General features: G+C 36.6%; 2 protein-coding genes across 3 annotated transcripts in view; one reads left to right on the forward strand and one right to left on the reverse strand.

Moving 5' to 3' along the window:
- The window catches only part of LOC121370357 (poly [ADP-ribose] polymerase 1-like), a 52796-nt gene extending 51850 nt beyond the window's left edge, over positions 1 to 946 (reverse strand). Inside the window, exon 1 of the mRNA XM_041495520.1 lies at positions 811 to 946. Within this exon, the coding sequence (XP_041351454.1) occupies positions 811 to 930 (120 nt within the window). The 5' untranslated portion in view covers positions 931 to 946. The remainder of the gene's footprint in view (positions 1 to 810) is intronic.
- Positions 947 to 6467: 5521 nt separating this feature from the next.
- Positions 6468 to 20849, forward strand: LOC121370358 (protein YIF1B-A-like). Of its 2 annotated transcripts, none has more exons than XM_041495521.1 (9): positions 6468 to 6671; positions 10717 to 10851; positions 13298 to 13422; positions 14090 to 14194; positions 15415 to 15493; positions 16287 to 16344; positions 17731 to 17886; positions 18619 to 18712; positions 19756 to 20849. In XM_041495521.1, exons 1-9 carry the CDS (start codon positions 6644 to 6646, stop codon positions 19912 to 19914), a joined length of 939 nt encoding a protein of 312 aa, XP_041351455.1. In that variant the 5' UTR covers positions 6468 to 6643; the 3' UTR covers positions 19915 to 20849. The 2 variants fall into 2 exon arrangements, with proteins under 2 accessions (XP_041351455.1, XP_041351456.1); XM_041495522.1 differs by having other exon boundaries at positions 10720 to 10851.
- Positions 20850 to 21051: the final 202 nt, after the last annotated feature.

Consider the following 21051-nt stretch of genomic DNA (forward strand, 5'->3'; position numbering starts at 1 on the left):
GGTTGATGAGGTTTCTCGCGCAAACGTTGCGATGGGATCACCTTGGTCTTCAAAAAACAAAACGTGGAATTGTCGTCAACACAATGATATTGAATTGGATACACATGTCCGCTGGTCACATAATTGTAAGCACTAAGTGACTTGTAGGCCTTCAAAGATTCGTGAGTGAACTGTCCAGGAGTCTCAATCAGGTAGAAGTAAATGTCCGTGTACGTTATATCTGGCCACTTCGAAGGGTCTTCTACCCAGCCGATCGTCAAATTATATGGGTCAGGAAGTGTACGCGTATCTCCTCCATACAAAAGCTTTGTTGCATACCGTTCTCTTGCTTCAGGGGGCATCTTAAGCACATAATCAGACCATTGTTTGCCGTTCACGCTACACTCATCCTCTTTGTTACTACCAGTACCAGCCATTGTATTCGCGCTTCTGCCTACCAATGCGTGCGCAGTCTGATACGTGACGTCATTTCCGTAAACACATGGCTTCTCCTATTAGCTAATGGAAAATGTCGCCGGCACTATAAACTCAATGTGCATTTACATCGAGTTTATTTTTATGAACTAGTCATAGACAGGATAAACCTCACCGTTGTGCTTGCACGCGAGGTTTATCTTGATGAACTAAATTATTAAGTACCTCGACTCACCAGGGTCCCATTCTAGATTCATTCTAAAAGTTGGGACAAATCTACTGAAAATGGCAGGATGGCGGGAAATTAGGGAGGGAGTGTAAACAATTACAAACACCCATTCTTTTCATAATAAATACAAATGTTTGTTGGGTTTTTCTGCTTGCCAAGTAACCTACCTGGACCATAACAGCTAATCGTAGCGTGTCCTGGGTTATTCCTTGTCTACAAGCTTTACATGATGCACGACTACTTTTGGCATATTCAGCTTTAAACGGTAAATCGTGATGATCAGCCATTTCTATTTCTGTTGACCGCTACAACCTACAATGAAGAAAGTCCTATTCCCAAATGGGACGTCCCAAATCAAAATACAATATTAGTAGTACGGTTCGATTATTCATTAATTCTTTTCAACTTATTTTCGTGCTTATATCCAATTACGGTTCAAGCACGCTGTCCTGGACACACACCTCAGCTATCTCGGCTGTCTGTCCAGGACAGGGAGTTAGTGGTTTGTGAGAGAGAAGTTGGTGTAGTCACAGTAGTAGCCGTTAAAACTCGCTCTGGGTGGGAGCCGATACCGGGCTGCGAAACCAGTACATCTTAACCACGACTGGTTTGTTCAATCTGATTAAAATTAGGAGCTAATTTTAATTAGATTGTGGTTTGTTACACCAGTTGTGAAGGACTGGTTGGATCAAGAATTAACCCATCCTGGTCCCATGGGTCCAATGACGCCTCAACTACAAACACAAATTACATGTCTAACCAATAAAAAAAAAAAAAAGAGCAAAAACGTCAGTACCGAGTTGCGAACCCAGTACCTACCAGACTACCATTTTTAGAACTCTCTCTCTCTCTCTCTCTCTCTCTCTCTCTCTCTCCTCTCTCTCTCTCTCTCTCTCTCTCTCTCTCTCTCTCTCTCTCTCTCTCTCTCTCTCTCTATCTCATTTAATTATACATCAGGACGCCAGAAAATCCCATTAGAGAATCGGATGGCCCTGATTGTACGGTTGGCCTTATTTGGAATAAAAATGTATTGCAGTAACGTCCCAAACAACATTGGTTTCGCGGGTTTTTTGATCATGAACCAATCAAAACGAAGGAACCTGTCTGACTAAACAATATTTTGTCTGGGTGTACCGGCCTTAAATCTGATAGGTAAACTGGCCTCGATGGCGCAGTGGTTAAGCCATCGGACTACAGGCTGGTAGGTACAGGGTTCGCAGCCTGGTACCGGCTCCAACCCAGTGCGAGTTTTTAGGGGCTCAATGGGTAGGTGTAAAGCCAGCACCTCTTCTCTCACTATTAAACCACTAATCAACTAACCACTAATCCACTGTCCTGAACAGACAGCTGAGGTGTGTACCCAGGACAGCGTGCTTGAACCTTAATTGGATATAAGCACGGAAATGAGTTGAAATGAAAGGCCACCACACCGACTAATCACAGACATTTCAGATAGTTGAGACAAGACTTGGTGTCTAGCATCAATGCTTTCAAGAGCTTGATTGAATATAATATATTATAAGTAGGCCCCCTACGAAATAAAATAAATAATTAATAAATGAACAATACAAACATGTTGATCATGTTTGACTCGCTCCTCTAATCAAGGGGTTCAACCTAAACCGTATGACACATGCTTGAACTTCGTATACCACTACCAAAATGGCGGATAAAGCTTGCTTCGCTACACGACGGCGAGTACATTTTGTCTTACAGCTACATAATGGATGCCTTTCTGATTAAAATAATATTGCGATACGGCTCTATAATGATTACTCTATCCATATGTTTACATAATTCTCGATTTTGTTCACCCAAACAAAAGCTATTGAAGAAAAACCTCGTTTTGACGGTCAAAACAAACATGATCAAAAATTTTGGTGTTATTTTACCGAAACAAGTTGTATTTATATACTTTGAAAGTGTCATGATAAAAGCGTGTACACCCTGGGAGCTAAATTAAGCAAATACGTTTTGGAAAGCCATTTTATAATTGTTCATCCAAGACATTTCTTATACTTTAGGCATATCTTCGTCTGCTCCTCCTGGTTTAAGCCAAGATTTCGTTTACTTCAAAACATTATATTTGAATTTGTACCCCTAAAATATATATAGTAATTATTATTTTTTTTTTTTTTTTTCAGTAATGGGGAGATACAAAAAGAGGCCAGTAAGTTAGACCTTTACCAATAATGAAAGAGGAAAGTTGTTTCCAGTCTTGACACCTAGGAGATCCAGTTCTAGCAAAAGGCTGTGTAATCATCGTACCTCAGACTTTACAAATTTTACAAATAAATGTTTCCTCAGTGCATTTAAGAAAGCATCTTCCATATCAACACCCATTGATGTAAATCCTACATCCAACAAGAGATTTCCAATACCACCACAGCAGAGATCATCACAAAAGAAAGGAGAAAAGCGATTTAAGAAGAGGTCATTCACATCTCAGAGTGTAAATAATGATAATCATACATTTTAAGTGTTAGATGAACCGTACCTTGATGCAGACATTTATACTGATGATATAACAGAAACAACATCACTCTTCAGAAGCAGTGTTCAAAATGAGTACGGACAATTGCTCACCGGACAATTGCTCACCGGACAATACTTCACCGGACAATTGCTCACTGGACAATTGCTCACCAATAAAGTGAGAAATAGAACAATTGCTCACCTTTATTATTATTACTGTTTACTTTCCTTTTTCATGATCACCCTAATGTCGTCAAACTCTGGAGTATTATAGAACTCTCGCACAATATTCGATTGTGCTGAACATTTCTATACTGAACTGATGTGCTGAACTTGTTTAAAATATAGTTGTTTTATAATTGGGTTTGTTATTTTATTAAAATGTGTTTAACTGACATTTCTATACTGAACTGATGTGCTGAACTTGTTTAAAATATAGTTGTTTTATAATTAGTTTTGTTATTTTATTAAAATGTGTTTAACTGACATTTCTATGCTGAACTGATGTGCTGAATTGGAATAAAATATAGTTAATTTAGAATTAATTTTGTTATTTTATTGTGTTTAACTGATATTTCTATACACCCACTGATACTGGAAATGAAATTTTTATTTAAAAAAAAAAAAAAATGAAAATGAAAAATAAAGGTGAGCAATTGTCCTATTTCTCACTTTATTGGTGAGCAATTGTCTGGTGAGCAATTGTCCGGTGAGGTATTGTCCGGTGAGCAATTGTTCGGTGAGCAATTGTCCTACATTCGTTCAAAATGGCCTTTTTTCCACCACCCCCAAATATTTCCTATGTATTATTTAAAGATACGCTAAAATGGCACTGTCACGGTAATTCGTCCTGTATGAGGTATTCTGACGCCAACAAGGACTTATTGTTTTTGGAGGTCAGTTTATCAGATTCATGAGAGGGTTTTCTCACCTGGATATATCCTGGACAACCTCAAGGAGTTCAACCTGCACGTGCCTACTACAAGGTGGATGAAGGAACGATACTTCCTCCATAATGACTTGGAATCAAGGACAATATGCTCATGTGTTCAGATGTTACATGCAATTAAATTATACACATAAACTAAGTTTCAACTATTCAAATGTGTTCTTATTTCTAAAAAAACAAACTCACCCAAGTATTGTTCGAAACCTGTGAATGCTGATATATAATTGGTTATGATTTGATTACATGTACGATTATACTGAAAGGCAGCCAGAATAGTCTATTTATCCTATAACTGCTCTGGTTACATCACTGACCCTGTGATACCACTGGCTGCAGTAATGAAACAGTTAGGTTATCATACTCCATGTGAGACACATCTCAGGGGCTTTGGATTGGATAAAATCTCATTGTGATGCAGTATATTTTAATGTGACGTCACAATTGTAATTCCTATTTTTCTCTCTGTTCAGCTTGGAAAATTAATTATTGTTTTTAGTAGAATGGCAACAGAAATATAATGTAAATCCCCTCATTTATGAAAGAAGTTTCTCAATTCATGAATGTTGACTATCTTACTTATATCACTCACGTTAGTTAATTTTCAAAACGTCACCTAAGACTAAAGCCCATGTCTTAATTAACGAGGGTGAAATAAATACAATAATCAACCGTCACTCGTTGTGGAACCTTTATGTACACAATACATCATATTGTCATTAAATTGTGTCTAAACATCTGAAAACACCCAGATGTAGTATATGGGTCAGTCAAGGTCACTTTGACCTATTCGAGATACACGGCATGTATCCATATACTAGGATTGCTGTTTTAGGTGTTCATTTGGGGGTTAATAACAAACTAATAATACACTGCATTATAATGTCGATTTATTAAACAATATATAAAAACTCGATAATTCATTCCAATGAATCTGGAAACGCGGTGTCCTTGGAGCTGACTCCTAGTTGAAAACTCGTCCACAGTCAGTGCACTGGTGCCCGCCTAGTCTGCCGTGATGGACAACCACATGTCTGCGGACAGCAGACTTTCCAGATTATTGTTGGCCGCAGTCTTCACAAACTGTTCTGAGAAACAAAATTTGGAACATACGATTAGGTGTCCTAAACCCGGGGGAGCAGACGAAGATATGCCTAAACTAAAAGAAAATTCTAAAAACTTTGATCATGTTTGTTTTGACCGTCAAAACAACGAGGTTTTTCTTAAATAGCTTTTTTGTGGTTGAACAAGATAGAGAATTACGTAAACATATGGATAGAGTAATCATTCTAGAGCCGTATCGCAATATTATTTTAATTAGAAAGTCAACCATCATGTAGCTGTAAGACAAAATGTACTCACCGTCGTGTAGCGAAGCGAGCTTTATCCGCCATTTTGGTAGTGGTATACGAAGTTCAAGCATGTGTTATACGGTTTAGGTTGGACCCCTTGCTAATACCACGGGCGTAGGAAGATGCCAAACAGTGTAGGGGGCGAGCACACATAAACTCGCACACACAAATTCAAGATAAAACAATTAAAAGATATATAGTTGTTGGCTATTGTTAACTTTTGGAAACTAGATGAACAAAGAAACATAAAATGATATTTGGCCACGTAGCACTGTAATCGGCCTGCACGTGCAGACATATCTTAATTACTCCACGAACAAGCTCAATATGTCATTGGAAAATGTTTTGTGTGCTATTTTGAAAACAATCGGCTAAGAAATAAATAACGTATAGTAAATTACATAGTATGAAAAAAAGGAGTTCTCTGTGGGAAGGACCTAAATACTATTTAGCTATAACTTAGTTGTAGCACTGTTTGGACATTTCATCCAGGAAATAAATAAATATTAAATTCATGCCATGGTGATTTTTATTTATCCATAATGTATATTTTACTAATATTATTATGCCCCGCGTGCAACTATGATAAATTCATAAATTTTCGTCAATTTGTCACAATATATTTAAAACCTAGATTGTATTTCTTCTCTTCTTTTTTGATACTTATTATGTCCTTAGTCTCCTTTTGAATTTTCCATACATGTATGTCTGATTGTCAATCACATATATTTGATCTTAGCTAAATATCTCCTTAGCTACTTCGGGTTTTTTTCATGTAGATCTTTTTATCATATGTATTGTATACATCTGTGTGTGGATATCATGTCAATAAAAATGGGAATAATTAATAAAATAAAATAATAATAATTATTATGCCAATTCAAATGATACCTTATAGTTATAATATTAGTTATATTGTGTTATTTACGGTAAAAATAACAACAAAAATCGACAAGTACAATACAAATACTAAGCCTTATGTTAAATTCAAGGAGTCGCAACAGTATACGGACAGTGGTGCATTTGTGTGTCGTGTCTTAGACTGGTGACATTTACTGGAAGCGCTTGTATTAAACCCATCGAATTTTAATGCTGGAGAACCAGTCTCGTATCTCTGTCAAAGTTTTAGCAAAATTAATTTATTGAACCATATTTATTTGAAGTGTCAATTACAGTACATCACTAAAACCGATTGGTTTGTTGCAGTAATTCAGCGATTACATAATCATGGATGCTCCTTCAGGATATCGTCAACGTAAGCTTGGTGTTTCAGACCTGTTGCCGCGATGGTAGCCCGAGTACTCTGACTGTTAGCCCGAGTACTCTGACTGTAAGAGAGCTAGACGGACATTTGGACATAAACACGCTCTCATTACAGTCAGAGACCAACCTATGTCTTTTTTTGGCAATTCCTGACTACCAGACGGTAGGCAACGAGTCCCGCTCTAATACCACAACAATCCTATGTTTGACGTCAAATACCTTTACATCAATCATTTTCGAGTTAAGTGATACAAAAAAATCCACATATTAATCACTAATACACTTACTACAGAAAGAAACCCGACAGCACCCACATTCAGCTACGCTTCGTGACACTCCGTCGCAACAATTGCAAAGCTCGGCGATCTATTTCGAGACGTAGACCACGTGATCGCGCACTGGGCGATTCCGCCTTGTGCAGCAGTTACAGGGGCTGTCTCATATCAAGCGGTTATTATTTTCATAAACAAATCGTCAGTCAAAAAAGAACTTGTAAATCAGCGACAAATATTGTCGTACTGTTAACTGCCAATGCGTATCGATGGGTAATCTCATTAATTGTGGCTACATTCTACGCTGAAAAAAGTTCTAAACCTTTTTTTAAAACTCCCACACACCCTCTCGTTCTGAGTACAGTTTGTGGCCCTGATCAGAAATCGTGGTAGCGTACTTGAACATCAAACTGATATAAGCAGGTTAATTCCCGACATCGGACCTGGCAGTCATTTGTGGCCATACATGTATGCATACGGCGAAACTCATCGCCATCGGTCCCTAGGCGTCAGCTTGTCTACTATGACGGAACTCCTGTCTACAACTGATCATTGAGTATTGTGTTACAGAATCGGTCTTTGTTCAGTTGTTGAAAACAATTGGGCTGTGTTCTACGTAGGTTAATTCATTGTCAATAATTATTAACTACCATACATATATGTGATTTACATTTGCTTGGATAAAACGATCGTTCATATGAAATTAGTTATTAAGCAAACAGAATACTTACAACCAACCCAAAACAAAATTTGAACTATTTTTATTACTTAATTTACTAGTATCCTACCGCCTTTTTCTTCTTTATTTTTCTTTTTGCTTTTTAATGAGATATTACACCACAGTTTCACATTTGAGTAATTTCCGCATATTTCTTAGGGAGTGGGTTTCAGCTCAGTCGTTTGAGTGTTCGCGTTGCAGGATCGAACAACCTCGATGGATCCATTCAACCAATTGATTTCTTTGTCGTTCCAACTAATGCATCAGAACTGGTCAGTGGCCTGTGGGAAAGTACATATAAAAGATCCATTGCCAATGTAGCGGGTTTCTTCTCCAATACTCATATCAGAGTTACCAAATGTTTGACATCCAATAGCTAGTGATTAATTAATCAATGTGCTCTAGTGGTGTCGTTGAACAAAACAAATTTCAATATTTTTTAGTTTGATCTGAATAGCAAAACAACTATAAGATAAGTTTTAAAGATCGAATGAGCTATGCACCGATTCAATTTTGATTTTGCAGTAACAAGCATTGCCATCCTTCCCCTTAACGCCTCGGAATACATCTTATGATACCCCATCCCCTCAAGAGCGTTACGTAATTGTTGAAAAAAAAAAACCCCACACACACACTCTACTACTGTACTAATGACTAATTCATAAAACATAAAATAATCAAATTAAATTACTACTTACTTTATCTTTCATAAGAGGAGGCAGTACGTAGCACATACTTTTGCCGTATCCTGTCGATAACACCCAAATGTATCCTTCAAATTCAAAATGGAATCAATAATGTGTAATTGTTTTGGTTTAATGACGTAATGAAATCCAAATTCATCCAAAACGGCATTAGCCAACTCTTCCATGTTGTAACTTCGCTTGATATGAGACGGCCCCTGTAACTGCTGCACAAGGCGGAATCGCCCAGTGCGCGATCACGTGGTCTACGTCTCGAAATAGATCGCCGAGCTTTGCAATTGTTGCGACGGAGTGTCACGAAGCGTAGCTGAATGTGGGTGCTGTCGGGTTTCTTTCTGTAGTAAGTGTATTAGTGATTAATATGTGGATTTTTTTGTATCACTTAACTCGAAAATGATTGATGTAAAGGTATTTGACGTCAAACATAGGATTGTTGTGGTATTAGAGCGGGACTCGTTGCCTACCGTCTGGTAGTCAGGAATTGCCAAAAAAAGACATAGGTTGGTCTCTGACTGTAATGAGAGCGTGTTTATGTCCAAATGTCCGTCTAGCTCTCTTACAGTCAGAGTACTCGGGCTATCTGACTGTAAGAGAGCTAGACGGACATTTGGACATAAATACGCTCTCATTACAGTCAGAGACCAACCTATGTATTTTTGGGGCAATTCCTGACAACCAAAAAGTTGGCAAAGATTCCCGCTCTAATACCACACCAATCCTATGTTTGACGTCAAATACCTTTACATCGATCATTTTCGAGTTAACTGATAAAAAAAAATCCACATATTAATCACTAATACACTAATAAGAAAGAAATCCAACAGCACCCACATTCAGCTACGCTTCGTGACACTCCGTCGCCATAATTACAAAGCTCGGCGACCTATTTCGAGACGTAGTTCACGTGATCGCCCACTGGGCTATTCCGCCTAGTAGACTGAATGGCTGAGTGGGCGATCATGTGACACAACGTCACGATATAGGTCGATGAACTTAGAATTCTGCTGTCCGGAGTTTGCCGAAGCGTAGCTGAATGAGGGTGCTGTCGGATTTCTTTCTGTAGTATGTGTATTAGTGATTAATATGTGGATTTTTGTTTTATCAGTTAACTCGAAAATGATCGATGTAAAGGTATTTGATGTCAAACGTAGGATTGGTGTGGTATTAGAGCGGGAATCTTTGCCAACTTTTTGGTTGTCAGGAATTGCCAAAAAAATACATAGGTTGGTCTCTGACTAATGAGAGCATATTTATGTCCAAATGTCCGTCTACCTCTCTTACAGTCAGAGTACTCGGGCTACCGCGATGGCTGTTCACAGTTTTGTCAATTTTGTTTGAAGACCGATATTGTAAAAATTAAATGGGAAATTCATAGGCATGAGTTCGACCCGTACCCCCCATGTCAATGATTAGGGTAGTTTTAGGTATGGGGTTAGGGTCAGTCTTTAGAGCTTTTGATATAGAGGGATACGGATCGAACTCTTTTTGCTGAGACCACACATGTCAAGAGACATCATTGTGGACATCATATTTATTATATAATTTATCTTACATTTTCAGAGGCTCGCATAATACAATTTTTGTTCCTAATATATGATATTGATGATACCGAAAAAGACTGGTAATAACCTCTATATATCATGATTAACTTACCTATTTGAAATATATTTTCACCGCATTTTTTTAGTAACAAAGGTACAGTATTTTTTACTTTATTTTGACAGTTGGAAATTATTCAACTTATTGTGCAAGATATTAAACATTATTATTAGTGCCACTGCATGCATGGAAATTGAACCTGAACTAATATTGGACCACGTACCATATAATAAAAACAATATATTGTACATAAAATAGTACTTGACATTTCTCATCCTCAGAAAACAAGCCACTAAGTCTTAAAGGTGATTCTGACATTTTGACAAATACCATACACGTATGTTTTCGATTAGTTAAATTCACACAGGTTTCTTACGCTCTGCTAGACAACAAAGCATCCTCTTTGTATGTCTTTTAGCATTGCACTGCGAGATCGCAAAGTTGCGAGTTTAGTGAATTAGCACCCTGGGCTTTAGATGTAATATAGAAGTATAACTGTATTAACAGCTATCCATTGTTGTTTGCAGTCGTACACAAAATAATAGACCAGTTAAAAAATCCATACAATTTTGGTTTTATGTACATTTTTAAGAAGGCCTCTTGTTTTAAACATGTATCCTATACTATTAGCCTATAGTATTTTACTTTTCAAGAATGTAGATATACTATGATTATAATGTATATATATTAGATGATTATATGTAATGTAAAATTAATAATATAAACAAATGATTTAATTTTTAGCAGTACCTGGAAAGCGCAAGGGTAAATCACAGAAACATGCCCAGCCTCAACCCCAACTTTTCCAGGACACCAGTTCTCCACAACCAAGTATGCCACCACCACAGGGATATCCTGTGAACTATGGACCCAGCCATGGTAAGATTTACTAGATTTAATGCATTGTAGTTTTCATTACTTCACTATGTGTTTAGTTTTAATATCTAACTTGTAAAAACAGTTGATCGGATCAAACCAGCAAGCTGAATGTAAATTACTAGTATACAAAGTTTTTAATGTGTGAAAATAATTATTCAGGAAAATATGAATACAAATGAGATGGCATAGAGTGTAGTAATATATATATATGGACTATTCCATATTTACTTTCTACACCAACCCCCAACAAAATTTGAAATACAATCCTATTGTTGGGGAGATTCTGAAGGATAGTGCAGGCTATAGGATTTTAAATTTCATTGGAAACACCTTTTCGGTTCCGTGCCTTTTGATCATGGGAACCCATCAGAAACTGTTTTATTATATATAGATTATTTTTGTTGATATAATAATCAACGATATATTAATCGTAGAAAACTAAATTTTGGTTCTGTGATTTTACTGGCACACTACTGACACAGTACCAGAAATTATTGTTTCCGTGAAATCCGAAGGCCTGTAGTGGTCTGTACTGGCCAGATCTGACTACAACACTTTAATGTTTAATGTTGTTCACTTGCTGCTGACCACACTTATAATACTACAGGTACATGTTAAAAAACCCACTTCAGCTTGTTATTTCCATCACTATTAAACTTGTAATCTGAACCTTGAAATGAGTTGTACCAATATGATCTTGCTTTAGTTTTTACAGGAATTGAACTTATGAATCTACAAAATGTTTTTGCTGTAGGCAAAATGCTCACCTGCACACCTACAACAATTTTTAACCAATGACAAATAAACATAAAATTATAAACTCAAAATTATCCCTTCAATCGACAGCAATAATTTTGATTCAGTCATAATAACCAGTCATTAGTAAAACCCCTGACCATTGGTAGTTCAAGTTGCAGCTACTGCCGTTAGTAAAACCCCTGACCATTGGCAGTTCAAGTTGCAGCTACAGCCGTTAGTAAAACCCCTGACCATTGGCAGTTCAAGTTGCAGCTACAGCCGTTAGTGAAACCCCTGACCATTGGCAGTTCAAGTTGCAGCTACAGCCGTTAGTCAAACCCCTGACCATTGGCAGTTCAAGTTGCAGCTACAGCCGTTAGTCAAACCCCTGACCACTGGCAGTTCAAGTTGCAGCTACAGCCGTTAGTCAAACCCCTGACCACTGGCAGTTCAAGTTGCAGCTACAGCCGTTAGTAAAACCCCTGACCACTGGCAGTTCAAGTTGCAGCTACTGCCGTTAGTAAAACCCCTGACCATTGGCAGCTACAGCCGTTAGTAAAAACCCTGACCATTGGCGGCTCAAGTTGCAGCTACTGCCGTTAGTAAAACCCCTGACCATTGGCGGTTCAAGTTGCAGCTACTGCCGTTAGTAAAACCCCTGACCATTGGCGGTTCAAGTTGCAGCTACTGCCGTTAGTAAAACCCCTGACCACTGGCAGTTCAAGTTGCAGCTACTGCCGTTAGTAAAACCCCTGACCATTGGCAGCTACAGCCGTTAGTAAAAACCCTGACCATTGGCGGCTCAAGTTGCAGCTACTGCCGTTAGTAAAACCCCTGACCATTGGCGGTTCAAGTTGCAGCTACTGCCGTTAGTAAAACCCCTGACCATTGGCGGTTCAAGTTGCAGCTACTGCCGTTAGTAAAACCCCTGACCACTGGCAGTTCAAGTTGCAGCTACTGCCGTTAGTAAAACCCCTGACCACTGGCAGTTCAAGTTGCAGCTACAGCCATTAGTAAAACCCCTGACCACTGGCAGTTCAAGTTGCAGCTACAGCCGTTAGTAAAACCCCTGACCATTGGCAGTTCAAGTTGCAGCTACTGCCGTTAGTAAAACTACTGACCACTGGCGGCGGTTCAAGTTGCAGCTACAGCCATTAGTAAAACTACTGACCATTGGCAGTTCAAGTTGCAGCTACAGCCGTTAGTAAAACCCCTGACCATTGGCAGTTCAAGTTGCAGCTACTGCCGTTAGTAAAACTACTGACCACTGGCGGCGGTTCAAGTTGCAGCTACAGCCATTAGTAAAACTACTGACCATTGGCAGTTCAAGTTGCAGCTACAGCCGTTAGTAAAACCCTTGACCATTGGCAGTTCACGTTGCAACTACAGCAATTGCTTTTGATGCCACCCTTAAATTCGATGCCGTTTTTTTAAATGTGAAATCTCACTAAATAATTTATTCAACATTTTATTAGCCAAACCTAAAGTTAGTTTTTTGGGCAATGTGTGTAAATATGAATAATGATCACTGACATAATTTTATCCCTTAAAAATAACTGCTATCACTGACAATTTGACATGGGGAGCATAAAATCAGTGCAAAAACTGAAATACTGCCAGTATGTTGGTTGTCAAACCATGTCCTGATGCTTTGCTATTAATGTTCTGAGATAGAAAACTTTATCACAGAATGTTGTGTGTGGTTTAGGTTTTACAGATTCCCCACAGCCAAGCTTTCCAGGACAACAGGTGCTCAATGATCCGATGGCGTCAATGGCGATGCAGTATGGCACGTCTCTGGCTGGTCAGGGTAAAGAACTGCTGAATAAAAACGTTAGTACCAGTACATAGATATATTTATGTATTGAATGTATCTAGTAGCAGTGTTTTAGCCAGGATTTTGACAGGCCAAGCACTAGTTTAATTGAAAGGCATTTATTTTAAAGCAAATATATTTGTAGGCTAATGCTTAAAGTCTGAACCGAATTGTTAACAACTATGATAAATTACTCTCCTACCTTTAATTACTGTTAGATTTCCCCCAAATTTTATCCAGACACAAATCGTGAAAACCCCCCATTACATACGAGACTAACGATGTCACCGATATTAACTTCGCTGAGATTCCATAGGGCAAAATACATGCAGTGGTCTGCCATTCTGCTTGTTTATGGCATGTGTTTTGTCATAGGAGATCTTAAAGTCGATATAGGTGATATGGTTTCAGTCTAATATGTGGAATCCATGTCAATGTAATGTTTTTTCACGATTTATGATTGGACTACACGGCAGTAAAAACTTATCATCAATTATCTTTGTCTTTTGCCTTTTAGTATACTAGTGAACACATCTTGACTAATATACAAATCAATTTGTTTAGTTTTTTTTACAGAAATGTGCCTGTTATTGCTTGCATCATGAATTTATAAAATATCTTTGTCTTTGATCTCGTATACCAGTACTTCAAAATTGAAACCCTTGATTTTTTTTATTATTTCAGATAGAACAGTATGTAGCCTCATCGAAAATCAAATACTATTTTGCTGTAGATACCACATATGTAGGAAAGAAGCTGGGATTGTTGGCATTTCCATTTACACACTCGGTAAGTATGACATCAAAGAAGTGATTTGACTTTGGACAACCGGCCTCGGTGGTGTCATGGTTAAGCCATCGGACATACGGCTGATAGGTACAGGGTTCGCAGCCTAGTACTGGCTCCCACCCAGAGCAAGTTTTAACGACTCAATGGGTAGTTGTAAGACCACTACACCCTCTTCTCTCTCATTAACCACTAACAACTAACAACTAACCTTCTGTCCTGGACAGACAGCTCAGATAGCCGAGATGTTTGCCCAGGACAGCGTGATGGAACCTTAATTGGATTATAAGCACGAAAATAAAGTTGAAATGAAATGACCTTGGGACAACCATATATTAATTGCTAGTATCTGCTGTAGTTTTTACAAATCCCCTACCAGTCCAACCAGAGGGGACTATAGGTTTTGTCTCTATCCTGTCTGTCTGTCCATCCGTCTCACTCACATATAGTTTTCCAGATGTTTTTTCCACAATGCCTCAAGATATTGATCTGAAATTTTGTGTATTACAGATCAAGTTTCATAATTTTTGACAGAGTTATGGCACTTGAACTTAGGTGAAAATTTGTTAGGCTTGGTAATGGACATGTATTGCTTTAGCGAGGCTCTGCCGAGCTCCATTCGACCTGAGCAGGTTAAAACCGATATCTTAAGACGGTAACCAGTTATTCTTTTATTCTGCAATCCTACGGAATAGTCGGAAAATCATTTAATTATTCCATTTTTTGTGTAAGCAAATTGAGTATCGTCAACCTAGCAAGGCTTGTGCCATATGAGGTCATACAAGATACATGACGTCGTTTTTTGTAAGACACTAGCTACATTCTGTCACATTCAAAAAGCGTTTCTAAACTCTTAATTCATAATAAATATACAAGTTTTGTATTATTATCACAAAACTAAAAGTTATTTGTATTTACTGTACTTAAACAAATTATTTAAAGAGTATGTTTATTGAAAATCTAGTCTGAAACACTCGAGTCGAGTTGGGCTTATGTCACGTGACCTATATTTTTGGTCAGTGACCAAAAATATAGAGATTTATCTAGTCATCATATCTTGCCAATGTATACAGTGATTGGGCATAAAATACATTACTTAACATGATGATTGCACAACAAAAGCCTGATTTCTGTGTTTGATATTATATATGTATATATTGTTATGTGATTTGTTCCTGGCATTTGATATACTACAATTTATTATATGTAATTGTTTTCCAAAGGACTGGTCAATACGGTATAATCAAGAGGAACCTGTTGCTCCCAGATATGAAGTAAATGCTCCTGATTTATATATACCTAGTAAGTTCTTTAACATTTTCACTGGCTTTTCAATAACAGTGTTTTTTGTTGTTTTGTTTAGTTTGTTATTATTATTATTTTGTTTTTATCACATTGCTATCTCATTTCTTCCCTATTGGGCAGTTCTTATCATTCAACTTCTTTTGCTATCCACCTCCATACCCAAGTCCTTGTCTCTAGCTGTGACTTGCACTTGTCTTTTGTGACCATTTCCCGTCTGCTTTAGCTGTAAGCTAAGTCCTATTACTTGTTTTTCATGTTTAAATTTATTATTTATTTATTTATTTACATTTTGAGTTGAGTTTGGGGATTAATAAAAGGTTAATATGCCAAATTTAGATTAGATAAAATTTTCTCTGTGAGCAAACTGTTAGTATCTTCTTGTTATTGATATTGTTCTGTGGATCCTATGTAGTTACGGTGAAAAGTAAAGTTTCTCAAAACAGTTGGTTATAACTTTTTGTGGGTTGATTAATTGTTGATAGGACTAAAACAATTTTTAAAAACCCAAAGAATGCTAGATTATTTATATTATGCAGGTAGGGGTGGAAAGTGGGAGGATGTCCCATAACTCCCATTATAACCACAAATCCAATTTTCCATGTGATACTTTTTGGACATCTTTATTAAAGTCATTTATAACTAATGTGTAACAAGTGAGACACTCATTGATGGTTGCATCACTTACTCAATAAGTTATTTTCTAGTTTTTGATATAAAAATACAGTGTGTTACACATTACAAAATAAAGAACGGTTCATTTTAATTGAGTATTTTTAATTTTAATTTTCAGTAATGGCTTTTGTAACGTACATTCTTGTTGCTGGTCTTGTTATGGGAACACAGGAAAGGTAAGTAATAATTATTACGTTTATTAACCACACCAAATATGTAGTGATATCCTCTCAATAGTTTTTGGAGCGTTATGAATATCACTGTCATCCCTCTAAGATTTTCGAAAAGTGCATTTTTTTTTTATGTTTCAAAAATGAATGGTTGCTCATACCATTTTCCCTTTCAGATTCATTGAGAACATTAGGTTTTTTGGGGGGATAGTGCATATAAAAGATACCTTGCCACTAATGGAAAGATGTATTAAGTTCAGATGGATGGATTTTCACTATACATTAGTGTCCTGTCCTGTATGCCAGAATTTGAAACATATTACTTTTTTTTAGCAATATTTTAATTGAGGATTGTCTGTTATTTCTTTTATGTTTATTAGGGTATGAACAAAACAATCATCTGCAAACTGAATCGGCAAAGCTGTTCACACGTACGTTTGTGGATTTTCTTTTTTGTTCATACCGAGATGAATATAAAAGAAATAACAGACAATCCTTATAATTAGACTTAAGTCTTACTAATAATGGCATTAAAAGTTCATATTTTATTTTGATTTATTCATTTGGTTGTTAAATAATAATGCTCTGTAAGACAAAGTACCAAATTTATATAAGTGACGTCATCAAATATGACATTTCCTGACATTATTTTTACGCACAAACATGCTTTGGCTGGGCCAATAGGGTGATGTTAAAATGTAATGAATATAATGGAAATTTAATTATTATATGACTCAATTATGGCTATGTAACTATAAATTAGTATAAATAAGAAAACTGGCTTTGTTAATTTTAACTAATGTTAACTGCTAAAGTGTTTTCCAAGTGGCTTATGGCAGCGAGAATTGTTTGAAGAGGAATGTTCACATATTCATGTAATCTATTTGACGTTTCAACTGCTGTGTGAGCCTGTCTATAGGGTGTATACTACCAAATCAAATCCCATAGACAGTGGTAGCCTATGTGGCTAAAACTCCTACCTGCAACGTATCAATTGACATAAACACCATGGATATAAATACTACCACCCCTCACCCTTAAAGTGAAACAGAAAAACTGGGTGTTCAAGCTGCTCATTTCAGAGATAACGGGTAGCGACTATGACTACCCTAGTTCCTCACAAAAATTAAGTATTTTTTTTTACAGGTACCCCATACATGTTTCAAGCACAAGGCTACTTGATACATAGGTACTAGATGAAATAAAATTGCATACATTTTTTGCCCAGATGAATTTTTTTTTTTTTACAACCAACACACTCACATTTATCACAATTACAGGACTTGTGGTGTTAACTTCTCTATCAAAAGTTGGGTGCACCTTGAACTTTGACCCAGCCGGAAGTTATTTGGTTTAGTACTACCTTTAATGCCAGCATGCTTGTTGTTTCAGATTTACCCCCGAGCAGCTGGGCGTCCAGGCTAGTTCTGCCCTAGTGTGGATCATCATAGAACTTCTTGCAATTCTACTTAGTCTTTATTTGATGAACCTCAGCAAAGAGATTAAATACCTCGATATGATTGCATACTTAGGATATAAATTTGTTGGGTTTGTATAATTACTGTTACTTATAGACATGTCCAGTAATGCTAAAAGTCTCACACTTTAGTACAGTAAGGACCAAATTTTATTTTGTTACATATTTAGTGTTAAAATTATACATACAAATGTAATTGAATGCACAATCATTAAGTATGTTAGTATGTAGTATATTCTATGCAGATTATTGTCAACAAAACATTTGAACAACATATTAGAACTGGTCCCATTGTTTCAGAATTAGGAATAAATCGATATTCAAAGGCCAAAATTATGATGGATATTATAAAAACTTATCTAGGGTCCATATTTTCAAAGCTATCTTGGTGCTACGAAATCATAAAAGCATCGTAGGCTATGACATCACTATGGCTTGTGCTGTAGTGACGTCGTAGCCTACAATGGTTCTAAGATTTCATAGTGGTAAGATAGCTTCAGAAATCCCTAGCGAGGCTTTTATATGTTTGTTTGAGGGTTGTTGGGTTTTTTTGGAGGGGGGGGTTTAGTTATTACTTTTGTGTTATTCTGAAAATAAAATAAATAATTTGTACAAATCTTTAAGAATATTAATTTTTACAATAAAATAGTGGGGGTTTTTACTTTTGGGCTACAGAATAATTTCAAGAGTTATTTTATATTTGTGTTGCAGCTGCAATATTTATGTATCTTATTAAAACAAATTACGTTTCCTGTTGTATCCAATTATCTTTGTGTCATAAAGTTCATTTGTTTCCATTTCAGGATGATTTTTAGTTTATTAGGTGGACTTGTTATGAAAGCAACAGGATATTATTCAGTGCTGCTGTGGTTTAGTCTAACACTAGTATTTTTCTTGGTAAGTGGATCTAATGTTCATATCAAAGATAATGATTCAAGCCTCAGGGTTAAAATTTAGCAGTTGCCCGGTCACCCGTGGCGACCTTTATTGGCTAAGGGTGACTAAGAATTTTACAAAGGTAGTCCGTTGGGCGACTATCGATTTTAGAGTCTGGCGAGTATGGTACTACCAGTTAAAAAAGAAATGCACTGAAACTGAATCGAATGACCAATGTGACAAAAGACACCGCGTTTCTGCTACCGCAAACAACAGATCTGGCAGGAGATATTATTGAACATGTTCTATATTTTGACAGCGCCGGACTGACCAGACTCAGCTTCGACGATTTTGGTCTGGGGCTTTAAACAAATATAGCTCAAAACGTATTGCAGACACTTAATTGTTTTTGTTGTTTTTTGAAGTTGTCGGCTTATTGTAATGAACTGGATACACCAAAATTATCTAGTAGACCTACTTTTTGACATTATTAAATGTTATGGTACAAATTAATCCTATTTAATTAGCTTACTAGTATTTTATTCTGGGACAAAATCAAAATTTACCTTGTAGTTTTAACACACTAACAATTAAATTTTCCAGTAAATATAAAATTCATATAAAAACATTAATTTATTAAATTGTAAACCCATACCATCTGAAATATCTTTTTTTCAGTGTAAATAATAATACAAAAAATATTTATAAAACTGTATAGGTTAAATCTTTTCTGATACAGGTTTTAAGGCAATTGATGGAACACGTGCAGTTCCAACTTTTACGGCTTCAGTCTCTTTGTACTGCATTATTGATTACTTCAGAGACAATGCACGTGAAGCTGCACAAGTTGGCTGTTCTAGCATTTATCTATCATCAAATTTGATGTAATTTAATAAAAACATTCAAAAATGTATTATTAGCGTTATTTATGATTGAAAAAAGTCAATATCTTCATCAGATCTGGTTTAATTAAAAAAAAAATCCCCCAAAATAACATTAAAAGTCAGTATTATGCCGATTCTTAATTGACACAGATATAAAGAGCATTTTCTTGTTTGTTGCAGGTGAGAACACTGAAAGTACAGATCCTTCCTCACAGTACGGATGACGGTTTTTCAAAAGGAAACAAGAGAAGCCTGTACTTGATATTATCTGTGGCTCTGTTTCAACCTCTCATGATGTGGTGGCTCACAAGTTACATAATGTTTGGAAAAAAGTTGTAAACCACTTGAACAGGACTTCCATGAAGTTGTTAAGCAAAATGCTTTTTGGGGTTATTGAATTAGTTCTGGCACACTGCTTTCTAGAAGGTGAAAACAGAGAGCAAGCAGATTTATTAAGTGCCTGTTGAAAAATACTGTTTAATAGCTCACATCCGTCCTGTTGATTCAGTAACAGGAATAAAGAGTATTTAATGACATTTTTTGTTAAAATGACCAGTCCCCGTGGAGATAAAGTTTCTCTCTTTATATCAAGACATGACATTATTTTGCTACCACTTGTTCAAGTTATTTGATCCTAATTGGTGCAAGACCACCTAATACTAAATGTTTTGTCATGCTGCTATTAATAAAGAAGGCAAATAAAAAATATAGGTTGTGCACTTTGAAATGGAAATGTTTCAGAAAAATATTATCATGCAACCATACTTCCTGTGACATAGTTTAACACCCAGTAGTGGATGTATTTTTCGTGCTGGGATGACGTTGAACATCTATTCTATTCTATTCTTGTGACATCATTTTAAGGATTGTTGCGTCACTTCCTAATAACACCAATGTCTATATTACTAGAATGAGAACTTTGGTGTTGCGGTGTGTTATCAGGTCACTAGGAATTAATTCTGCAGATGATAGTGGGTTGGATACTCATTTTACAATGGCAATTAGTGACACTCAACAGCCAGTGACATAGATTTTCCTTAAGTCGGATCTAAACTTTTGTTTATTTTCATAAAAAAAGCTGTAAAAAATATAGGTTGAAAGGGTTGCATGATAAGAAACGCACATATATATATCAGGTTACTGTTTCGATAGTATTTATTAGTTTGCCTGTTACCTACACTTTGCCAATAAATGCCAAGTCATAGTAACCTGATATTCTATATTTAGCACCAAGATTACAAAGTCTTGCAAAATGGGGGGGGGGGGGGGAGGTATAAGGTATTGACTTCACTCGTAAGCTGAAAAATATTCTTATTTTACAGTGAAAAACATTGATAATATTTATACCAAAGCGTTGTCAATCAAACATGTCTCATCAAATTGTCACCCTCCCCTCTGCCTGTGAATTAACCCTGCTTCGTCTATGATCTATTTCTGTAATTACACCTATCATTTGTCTCAACTGGATATGGTTGA

This window comes from Gigantopelta aegis, chromosome 4, assembly GCF_016097555.1.
Source record: "Gigantopelta aegis isolate Gae_Host chromosome 4, Gae_host_genome, whole genome shotgun sequence".
NCBI lineage: Eukaryota > Metazoa > Mollusca > Gastropoda > Neomphalida > Peltospiridae > Gigantopelta > Gigantopelta aegis.